At 34.1% G+C, this 12,867-nt stretch overlaps 1 protein-coding gene across 3 annotated transcripts in view; it reads left to right on the top strand.

Moving 5' to 3' along the window:
* Nucleotides 1-12,867, top strand: part of LOC106595449 (E3 ubiquitin-protein ligase HECW2) — a 156,495-nt gene that overhangs the window by 65,006 nt on the left and 78,622 nt on the right. For all 3 annotated transcript variants that reach the window (XM_082963710.1, XM_082963708.1, XM_082963709.1), the window contains exons 3-4: nt 1,579-1,686; nt 3,152-3,246. In XM_082963710.1, the coding sequence (XP_082819836.1) occupies nt 1,579-1,686; nt 3,152-3,246 (203 nt within the window). The remainder of the gene's footprint in view (nt 1-1,578; nt 1,687-3,151; nt 3,247-12,867) is intronic.

Raw genomic sequence — 12,867 nt, 5'->3', positions numbered from 1 at the left:
TCACACACTATCTGAGTGACATACACACACACACACACACACACACACACACACACACACACACACACACACACACACACACACACACACACACACACACACACACACACACACACACACACACACACACACACACGCATCTCTGTCACACACTGTCTGAGTGACACATGGACTATGTCAGATGTTTGTCATCCTACACAGCTCAAAGACAACAGGAAAGTGACCATAGTGTCTGTAGCAGCTACTGTTACACTAGATTACAGCATCAGCTACTGTTACACTAGGTTACAGCGTCAGCTACTGTTACACTAGGTTACAGCATCAGCTACTGTTACACTAGGTTACAGCGTCAGCTACTGTTACACTAGGTTACAGCATCAGCTACTGTTACACTAGGTTACAGCGTCAGCTACTGCTACACTAGGTTACAGCGTCAGCTACTGTTACACTAGGTTACAGCGTCGGCTACTGTTACACTAGGTTACAGCGTCAGCTACTGTTACACTAGGTTACAGCGTCAGCTACTGTTACACTAGGTTACAGCGTCAGCTACTGTTACACTAGGTTACAGCGTCAGCTACTGTTACACTAGGTTACAGCGTCAGCTACTGTTACACTAGGTTACAGCATCAGCTACTGTTACACTAGGTTACAGCATCAGCTACTGTTACACTAGGTTACAGCATCAGCTACTGTTACACTAGCTTACAGCGTCAGCTACTGTTACACTAGGTTACAGCGTCAGCTATTGTTACACTAGGTTACAGCATCAGCTATTGTTACACTAGGTTACAGCGTCAGCTACTGTTACACTAGGTTACAGCATCAGCTACTGTTACACTAGGTTACAGCGTCAGCTACTGTTACACTAGCTTACAGCGTCAGCTACTGTTACACTAGGTTACAGCGTCACTGTTACACTAGGTTACAGCATCAGCTACTGTTACACTAGGTTACAGCATCAGCTACTGTTACACTAGGTTACAGCGTCAGCTACTGTTACACTAGGTTACAGCGTCAGCTACTGCTACACTAGGTTACAGCGTCAGCTACTGTTACACTAGGTTACAGCGTCAGCTACTGTTACACTAGGTTACAGCGTCAGGTACTGTTACACTAGGTTACAGCGTCAGCTGCTGTTACACTAGGTTACAGCATCAGATGCTGTTACACTAGGTTACAGCATCAGCTACTGTTACACTAGGTTACAGCGTCAGCTACTGCTACACTAGGTTAGAGCGTCAGCTACTGTTACACTAGATTACAGCGTCAGCTACTGTTACACTAGGTTACAGCGTCAGGTACTGTTACACTAGGTTACAGCGTCAGCTGCTGTTACACTAGGTTACAGCATCAGATGCTGTTACACTAGGTTACAGCATCAGCTACTGTTACACTAGGTTACAGCATCAGCTGCTGTTACACTAGGTTACAGCATCAGCTACTGTTACACTAGCTTACGGCATCAGATACTGTTACACATCCTGCCAATGTATGGCGCTGTCAGTTGTGTTATGGCCTAAGTCAGCACTGTTACAGCCTATATCAGTGATGTGACTGTGTGTATCCCCTCCCCAGATGAGACGTGTCCTGCCAACGTGTGGGACTCTAAGAACCGCGGGGTGAACGGCACCCAGAGAGGACAGATCGTCTGGAGGCTGGAGCCTGGACCTTACTTCATGGAGCGTGAGTATAGTGTGTGTGTGTGTCATGCGTGTGTGTGTTAATGTTTATGAAGGACTGTTTGTGTGTGTTCAGGATGATTAGAATTCTTCTGTTTGTGTGTTCAGGATGATTAGAAGTCTTCTGTGTGTGTGTTCAGGATGATTAGAATTCTTCTGTTTGTGTGTTCAGGATGATTAGAAGTCTTCTGTGTGTGTGTTCAGGATGATTAGAAGTCTTCTGTGTGTGTGTTCAGGATGATTAGAAGTCTTCTGTGTGTGTGTTCAGGATGATTAGAAGTCTTCTGTGTGTGTGTTCAGGATGATTAGAAGTCTTCTGTGTGTGTGTTCAGGATGATTAGAAGTCTTCTGTGTGTGTGTTCAGGATGATTAGAACAATAGAAGTCGTCTGTGTGTGTGTTCAGGATGATTAGAACAATAGAAGTCTTGTGTGTGTGTTCAGGATGATTAGCACAATAGAAGTCGTCTGTGTGTGTGTTCAGGATGATTAGAACAATAGAAGTCGTCTGTGTGTGTGTTCAGGATGATTAGAACAATAGAAGTCGTCTGTGTGTGTGTTCAGGATGATTAGAACAATAGAAGTCGTCTGTGTGTGTGTTCAGGATGATTAGAACAATAGAAGTCGTCTGTGTGTGTGTTCAGGATGATTAGAACAATAGAAGTCGTCTGTGTGTGTGTTCAGGATGATTAGCACAATAGAAGTCTTGTGTGTGTGTTCAGGATGATTAGAACAATAGAAGTCTTCTGTGTGTGTGTTCAGGATGATTAGAACAATAGAAGTCTTCTGGGTGTGTGTTCAGGATGATTAGAACAATAGAAGTCGTCTGTGTGTGTTCAGGATGATTAGAACAATAGAAGTCGTCTGTGTGTGTGTTCAGGATGATTAGAATTCTTCTGTTTGTGTGTGTTCAGGATGATTAGAATTCTTCTGTTTGTGTGTTCAGGATGATTAGAATTCTTCTGTTTGTGTGTTCAGGATGATTAGAAGTCTTCTGTGTGTGTGTTCAGGATGATTAGAAGTCTTCTGTGTGTGTGTTCAGGATGATTAGAAGTCTTCTGTGTGTGTGTTCAGGATGATTAGAAGTCTTCTGTGTGTGTGTTCAGGATGATTAGAACAATAGAAGTCGTCTGTGTGTGTGTTCAGGATGATTAGCACAATAGAAGTCGTCTGTGTGTGTGTTCAGGATGATTAGAACAATAGAAGTCGTCTGTGTGTGTGTTCAGGATGATTAGAACAATAGAAGTCGTCTGTGTGTGTGTTCAGGATGATTAGAACAATAGAAGTCGTCTGTGTGTGTGTTCAGGATGATTAGAACAATAGAAGTCGTCTGTGTGTGTGTTCAGGATGATTAGAACAATAGAAGCCGTCTGTGTGTGTTCAGGATGATTAGAACAATAGAAGTCGTCTGTGTGTGTGTTCAGGATGATTAGCACAATAGAAGTCTTGTGTGTGTGTGTTCCTTCCTCAGCTGAGACTAAGATCTGCTTTAAGTACTACCATGGAGTGAGTGGTGGCTTGAGAGCAACAACCCCCTGCATCACCGTCAACAACCCAGGACTTCCTGTGAGTACTGTCTGTCTGTCTGTCTGTCTGTCTGTCTGTCTGTCTGTCTGTCTGTCTGTCTGTCTGTCTGTCTGTCTGTCTGTCTGTCTGTCTGTCTGTCTGTCTGTCTGTTTATGTAGGAGTGCTTAGGTATCAAGCAACTGTGAGTACTGTGTGTCTGTCTGTTTATGTTTATGTAGGAGTGCTTATGTATCAAGTAACTGTATGCTAGATGGTGTAGCTGCATCTTAGGCAAGCTTATCTGGTTGTTTACAGAGAGGTGTGTGTGTGTGTGTGTGTGGTGTGTTCTTAGATATCAGCTGAATGTGGCAGTTGGACTATATTAGATATCAATCTGAATATGTCAGTTGGACTATATTAGATATCAATCTGAATATGTCAGTTGGACTATATTAGATATCAATCTGAATATGTCAGTTGGACTATATTAGATATCAATCTGAATATGTCAGTTGGACTATATTAGATATCACTCTGAATATGGCAGTTGGACTATGTTAGATATCAATCTGAATATGGCAGTTGGACTATATTAGATATCACTATGAATATGTCAGTTGGACTATATTAGATATCAATCTGAATATGGCAGTTGGACTATATTAGATATCAGATGAATGTGTCAGTTGGGACTATATTAGATATCAATCTGAATATGTCAGTTGGACTATATTAGATATCAATCTGAATGTGTCAGTTGGACTATATTAGATATCAATCTGAATATGTCAGTTGGACTATATTAGATATCAATCTGAATATGTCAGTTGGACTATATTAGATATCAATCTGAATATGTCAGTTGGACTATATTAGATATCAATCTGAATATGGCAGTTGGACTATATTAGATATCAATCTGAATATGTCAGTTGGACTATATTAGATATCAATCTGAATATGTCAGTTGGACTATATTAGATATCAATCTGAATATGGCAGTTGGACTATATTAGATATCAATCTGAATGTGTCAGTTGGACTATATTAGATATCAATCTGAATATGTCAGTTGGACTATATTAGATATCAATCTGAATATGTCAGTTGGACTATATTAGATATCAATCTGAATATGGCAGTTGGACTATATTAGATATCACTCTGAATGTGTCAGTTGGACTATATTAGATATCAATCTGAATATGGCAGTTGGACTATATTAGATATCAGCTGAATGTGTCAGTTGGACTATATTAGATATCAATCTGAATATGTCAGTTGGACTATATTAGATATCAATCTGAATGTGTCAGTTGGACTATATTAGATATCAATCTGAATATGTCAGTTGGACTATATTAGATATCAATCTGAATATGTCAGTTGGACTATATTAGATATCAATCTGAATATGGCAGTTGGACTATATTAGATATCAATCTGAATATGGCAGTTGGACTATATTAGATATCAATCTGAATATGTCAGTTGGACTATATTAGATATCAATCTGAATATGGCAGTTGGACTATATTAGATATCAATCTGAATATGGCAGTTGGACTATATTAGATATCAATCTGAATGTGTCAGTTGGACTATATTAGATATCAATCTGAATATGGCAGTTGGACTATATTAGATATCAATCTGAATATGTCAGTTGGACTATATTAGATATCAATCTGAATATGGCAGTTGGACTATATTAGATATCAATCTGAATATGGCAGTTGGACTATATTAGATATCAATCTGAATATGGCAGTTGGACTATATTAGATATCAATCTGAATGTGTCAGTTGGACTATATTAGATATCAATCTGAATATGTCAGTTGGACTATATTAGATATCAATCTGAATATGTCAGTTGGACTATATTAGATATCAATCTGAATGTGTCAGTTGGACTATATTAGATATCAATCTGAATATGTCAGTTGGACTATATTAGATATCAATCTGAATATGTCAGTTGGACTATATTAGATATCAATCTGAATATGGCAGTTGGACTATATTAGATATCAATCTGAATATGTCAGTTGGACTATATTAGATATCAATCTGAATATGGCAGTTGGACTATATTAGATATCAATCTGAATATGTCAGTTGGACTATATTAGATATCAATCTGAATATGGCAGTTGGACTATATTAGATATCAATCTGAATATGTCAGTTGGACTATATTAGATATCAATCTGAATATGGCAGTTGGACTATATTAGATATCAATCTGAATATGTCAGTTGGACTATATTAGATATCAATCTGAATATGTCAGTTGGACTATATTAGATATCAATCTGAATATGGCAGTTGGACTATATTAGATATCAATCTGAATATGTCAGTTGGACTATATTAGATATCAATCTGAATATGTCAGTTGGACTATATTAGATATCAATCTGAATATGGCAGTTGGACTATATTAGATATCAATCTGAATATGTCAGTTGGACTATATTAGATATCAATCTGAATATGTCAGTTGGACTATATTAGATATCAATCTGAATATGTCAGTTGGACTATATTAGATATCAATCTGAATATGGCAGTTGGACTATATTAGATATCAATCTGAATGTGGCAGTTGGACTATATTAGATATCAATCTGAATATGGCAGTTGGACTATATTAGATATCAATCTGAATATGTCAGTTGGACTATATTAGATATCACTCTGAATGTGTCAGTTGGACTATATTAGATATCAATCTGAATGTGTCAGTTGGACTATATTAGATATCAATCTGAATATGTCAGTTGGACTATATTAGATATCAATCTGAATATGTCAGTTGGACTATATTAGATATCAATCTGAATATGTCAGTTGGACTATATTAGATATCAATCTGAATATGGCAGTTGGACTATATTAGATATCAATCTGAATATGTCAGTTGGACTATATTAGATATCAATCTGAATATGGCAGTTGGACTATATTAGATATCAATCTGAATGTGGCAGTTGGACTATATTAGATATCAATCTGAATATGTCAGTTGGACTATATTAGATATCAATCTGAATATGTCAGTTGGACTATATTAGATATCAATCTGAATATGTCAGTTGGACTATATTAGATATCACTCTGAATGTGTCAGTTGGACTATATTAGATATCAATCTGAATGTGTCAGTTGGACTATATTAGATATCAATCTGAATATGTCAGTTGGACTATATTAGATATCAATCTGAATATGTCAGTTGGACTATATTAGATATCAATCTGAATATGTCAGTTTGACTATATTAGATATCAATCTGAATATGGCAGTTGGACTATATTAGATATCAATCTGAATATGGCAGTTGGACTATATTAGATATCAATCTGAATATGGCAGTTGGACTATATTAGATATCAATCTGAATATGGCAGTTGGACTATATTAGATATCAATCTGAATGTGGCAGTTCGTCCATATTAGATATTAATCTGAATATGGCAGTTGGACTATATTAGATATTAATCTGAATGTGTCAGTTGGACTATATTAGATATCAATCTGAATGTGGCAGTTGGACTATATTAGATATCAATCTGAATATGTCAGTTGGACTATATTAGATATCAATCTGAATATAGCAGTTGGACTATATTAGATATCACTCTGAATATGGCAGTTGGACTATGTTAGATATCAAACTGAATATGGCAGTTGGACTATATTAGATATCAATCTGAATATGGCAGTTGGACTATATTAGATATCACTCTGAAAATGTCAGTTGGACTATATTAGATATCAATCTGAATATAGCAGTTGGACTATATTAGATATCACTCTGAATATGGCAGTTGGACTATGTTAGATATCAATCTGAATATGGCAGTTGGACTATATTAGATATCAATCTGAATATGGCAGTTGGACTATATTAGATATCACTCTGAAAATGTCAGTTGGACTATATTAGATATCAATCTGAATATGGCAGTTGGACTATATTAGATATCAGCTGAATGTGTCAGTTGGACTATATTAGATATCAATCTGAATATGTCAGTTGGACTATATTAGATATCAATCTGAATGTGTCAGTTGGACTATATTAGATATCAATCTGAATATGTCAGTTGGACTATATTAGATATCACTCTGAATATGGCAGTTGGACTATATTAGATATCAATCTGAATGTGTCAGTTGGACTATATTAGATATCAATCTGAATATGTCAGTTGGACTATATTAGATATCAATCTGAATATGTCAGTTGGACTATATTAGATATCAATCTGAATATGGCAGTTGGACTATATTAGATATCAATCTGAATATGTCAGTTGGACTATATTAGATATCAATCTGAATGTGGCAGTTGGACTATATTAGATATCAATCTGAATATGTCAGTTGGACTATATTAGATATCAATCTGAATATGGCAGTTGGACTATATTAGATATCAATCTGAATATGTCAGTTGGACTATATTAGATATCAATCTGAATGTGTCAGTTGGACTATATTAGATATCAATCTGAATATGTCAGTTGGACTATATTAGATATCAATCTGAATATGGCAGTTGGACTATATTAGATATCACTCTGAATATGGCAGTTGGACTATATTAGATATCAATCTGAATATGTCAGTTGGACTATATTAGATATCAATCTGAATGTGTCAGTTGGACTATATTAGATATCAATCTGAATATGTCAGTTGGACTATATTAGATATCAATCTGAATATGTCAGTTGGACTATATTAGATATCAATCTGAATATGTCAGTTGGACTATATTAGATATCAATCTGAATATGTCAGTTGGACTATATTAGATATCAATCTGAATATGGCAGTTGGACTATATTAGATATCAATCTGAATATGGCAGTTGGACTATATTAGATATCAATCTGAATATGGCAGTTGGACTATATTAGATATCAATCTGAATATGTCAGTTGGACTATATTAGATATCAATCTGAATGTGTCAGTTGGACTATATTAGATATCAATCTGAATGTGGCAGTTGGACTATATTAGATATCAATCTGAATATGTCAGTTGGACTATATTAGATATCAATCTGAATATGGCAGTTGGACTATATTAGATATCAATCTGAATATGTCAGTTGGACTATATTAGATATCAATCTGAATGTGTCAGTTGGACTATATTAGATATCAATCTGAATATGGCAGTTGGACTATATTAGATATCAATCTGAATATGTCAGTTGGACTATATTAGATATCAATCTGAATATGTCAGTTGGACTATATTAGATATCAATCTGAATATGTCAGTTGGACTATATTAGATATCAATCTGAATATGTCAGTTGGACTATATTAGATATCAATCTGAATATGTCAGTTGGACTATATTAGATATCAATCTGAATATGGCAGTTGGACTATATTAGATATCAATCTGAATGTGGCAGTTCGTCCATATTAGATATTAATCTGAATATGGCAGTTGGACTATATTAGATATCAATCTGAATATGTCAGTTGGACTATATTAGATATCACTCTGAATGTGTCAGTTGGACTATATTAGATATCAATCTGAATGTGTCTGTTGGACTATATTAGATATCAATCTGAATATGTCAGTTGGACTATATTAGATATCAATCTGAATATGTCAGTTGGACTATATTAGATATCAATCTGAATATGTCAGTTTGACTATATTAGATATCAATCTGAATATGGCAGTTGGACTATATTAGATATCAATCTGAATATGTCAGTTGGACTATATTAGATATCAATCTGAATATGGCAGTTGGACTATATTAGATATCAATCTGAATGTGGCAGTTGGACTATATTAGATATCAATCTGAATATGTCAGTTGGACTATATTAGATATTAATCTGAATATGTCAGTTGGACTATATTAGATATCAATCTGAATATGTCAGTTGGACTATATTAGATATCACTCTGAATGTGTCAGTTGGACTATATTAGATATCAATCTGAATGTGTCAGTTGGACTATATTAGATATCAATCTGAATATGTCAGTTGGACTATATTAGATATCAATCTGAATATGTCAGTTGGACTATATTAGATATCAATCTGAATATGTCAGTTTGACTATATTAGATATCAATCTGAATATGGCAGTTGGACTATATTAGATATCAATCTGAATATGGCAGTTGGACTATATTAGATATCAATCTGAATATGGCAGTTGGACTATATTAGATATCAATCTGAATATGGCAGTTGGACTATATTAGATATCAATCTGAATGTGGCAGTTCGTCCATATTAGATATTAATCTGAATATGGCAGTTGGACTATATTAGATATTAATCTGAATGTGTCAGTTGGACTATATTAGATATCAATCTGAATGTGGCAGTTGGACTATATTAGATATCAATCTGAATATGTCAGTTGGACTATATTAGATATCAATCTGAATATAGCAGTTGGACTATATTAGATATCACTCTGAATATGGCAGTTGGACTATGTTAGATATCAAACTGAATATGGCAGTTGGACTATATTAGATATCAATCTGAATATGGCAGTTGGACTATATTAGATATCACTCTGAAAATGTCAGTTGGACTATATTAGATATCAATCTGAATATAGCAGTTGGACTATATTAGATATCACTCTGAATATGGCAGTTGGACTATGTTAGATATCAATCTGAATATGGCAGTTGGACTATATTAGATATCAATCTGAATATGGCAGTTGGACTATATTAGATATCACTCTGAAAATGTCAGTTGGACTATATTAGATATCAATCTGAATATGGCAGTTGGACTATATTAGATATCAGCTGAATGTGTCAGTTGGACTATATTAGATATCAATCTGAATATGTCAGTTGGACTATATTAGATATCAATCTGAATGTGTCAGTTGGACTATATTAGATATCAATCTGAATATGTCAGTTGGACTATATTAGATATCACTCTGAATATGGCAGTTGGACTATATTAGATATCAATCTGAATATGTCAGTTGGACTATATTAGATATCAATCTGAATATGTCAGTTGGACTATATTAGATATCAATCTGAATATGTCAGTTGGACTATATTAGATATCAATCTGAATATGGCAGTTGGACTATATTAGATATCAATCTGAATATGTCAGTTGGACTATATTAGATATCAATCTGAATATGGCAGTTGGACTATATTAGATATCAATCTGAATATGTCAGTTGGACTATATTAGATATCAATCTGAATATGGCAGTTGGACTATATTAGATATCAATCTGAATATGTCAGTTGGACTATATTAGATATCAATCTGAATGTGGCAGTTGGACTATATTAGATATCAATCTGAATATGTCAGTTGGACTATATTAGATATCAATCTGAATATGGCAGTTGGACTATATTAGATATCAATCTGAATATGGCAGTTGGACTATATTAGATATCACTCTGAATGTGTCAGTTGGACTATATTAGATATCAATCTGAATGTGTCAGTTGGACTATATTAGATATCAATCTGAATATGTCAGTTGGACTATATTAGATATCAATCTGAATATGTCAGTTGGACTATATTAGATATCAATCTGAATATGTCAGTTGGACTATATTAGATATCAATCTGAATATGTCAGTTGGACTATATTAGATATCAATCTGAATATGGCAGTTGGACTATATTAGATATCAATCTGAATATGGCAGTTGGACTATATTAGATATCAATCTGAATATGGCAGTTGGACTATATTAGATATCAATCTGAATATGTCAGTTGGACTATATTAGATATCAATCTGAATATGTCAGTTGGACTATATTAGATATCAATCTGAATATGTCAGTTGGACTATATTAGATATCAATCTGAATGTGTCAGTTGGACTATATTAGATATCAATCTGAATATGTCAGTTGGACTATATTAGATATCAATCTGAATATGTCAGTTGGACTATATTAGATATCAATCTGAATATGTCAGTTGGACTATATTAGATATCAATCTGAATATGGCAGTTGGACTATATTAGATATCAATCTGAATATGTCAGTTGGACTATATTAGATATCAATCTGAATATGTCAGTTGGACTATATTAGATATCAATCTGAATATGGCAGTTGGACTATATTAGATATCAATCTGAATATGGCAGTTGGACTATATTAGATATCAATCTGAATATGTCAGTTGGACTATATTAGATATCAATCTGAATATGGCAGTTGGACTATATTAGATATCAATCTGAATGTGGCAGTTGGACTATATTAGATATCAATCTGAATATGTCAGTTGGACTATATTAGATATCAATCTGAATATGTCAGTTGGACTATATTAGATATCAATCTGAATATGTCAGTTGGACTATATTAGATATCAATCTGAATATGTCAGTTGGACTATATTAGATATCAATCTGAATATGGCAGTTGGACTATATTAGATATCAATCTGAATATGGCAGTTGGACTATATTAGATATCAATCTGAATATGGCAGTTGGACTATATTAGATATCAATCTGAATATGGCAGTTGGACTATATTAGATATCAATCTGAATATGTCAGTTGGACTATATTAGATATCAATCTGAATATGGCAGTTGGACTATATTAGATATCAATCTGAATATGGCAGTTGGACTATATTAGATATCAATCTGAATATGGCAGTTGGACTATATTAGATATCAATCTGAATATGGCAGTTGGACTATATTAGATATCAATCTGAATATGGCAGTTGGACTATATTAGATATCAATCTGAATATGGCAGTTGGACTATATTAGATATCAATCTGAATGTGTCAGTTGGACTATATTAGATATCAATCTGAATATGTCAGTTGGACTATATTAGATATCAATCTGAATATGTCAGTTGGACTATATTAGATATCAATCTGAATATGTCAGTTGGACTATATTAGATATCAATCTGAATATGTCAGTTGGACTATATTAGATATCAATCTGAATATGGCAGTTGGACTATATTAGATATCAATCTGAATATGGCAGTTGGACTATATTAGATATCAATCTGAATATGTCAGTTGGACTATATTAGATATCAATCTGAATGTGTCAGTTGGACTATATTAGATATCAATCTGAATGTGTCAGTTGGACTATATTAGATATCAATCTGAATATGTCAGTTGGACTATATTAGATATCAATCTGAATATGGCAGTTGGACTATATTAGATATCAATCTGAATATGTCAGTTGGACTATATTAGATATCAATCTGAATATGTCAGTTGGACTATATTAGATATCAATCTGAATATGTCAGTTGGACTATATTAGATATCAATCTGAATATGGCAGTTGGACTATATTAGATATCAATCTGAATGTGTCAGTTGGACTATATTAGATATCAATCTGAATATGGCAGTTGGACTATATTAGATATCAATCTGAATATGTCAGTTGGACTATATTAGATATCAATCTGAATGTGTCAGTTGGACTATATTAGATATCAATCTGAATGTGTCAGTTGGACTATATTAGATATCAATCTGAATATGTCAGTTGGACTATATTAGATATCAATCTGAATATGTCAGTTGGACTATATTAGATATCAATCTGAATATGTCAGTTGGACTATATTAGATATCAATCTGAATATGGCAGTT

The sequence above is a fragment of the Salmo salar genome, chromosome 17, assembly GCF_965601325.2.
Source record: "Salmo salar chromosome 17, fSalSal1, whole genome shotgun sequence".
Taxonomy (NCBI): domain Eukaryota; kingdom Metazoa; phylum Chordata; class Actinopteri; order Salmoniformes; family Salmonidae; genus Salmo; species Salmo salar.
This window is presented reverse-complemented; position numbering and strand designations above follow the sequence as displayed.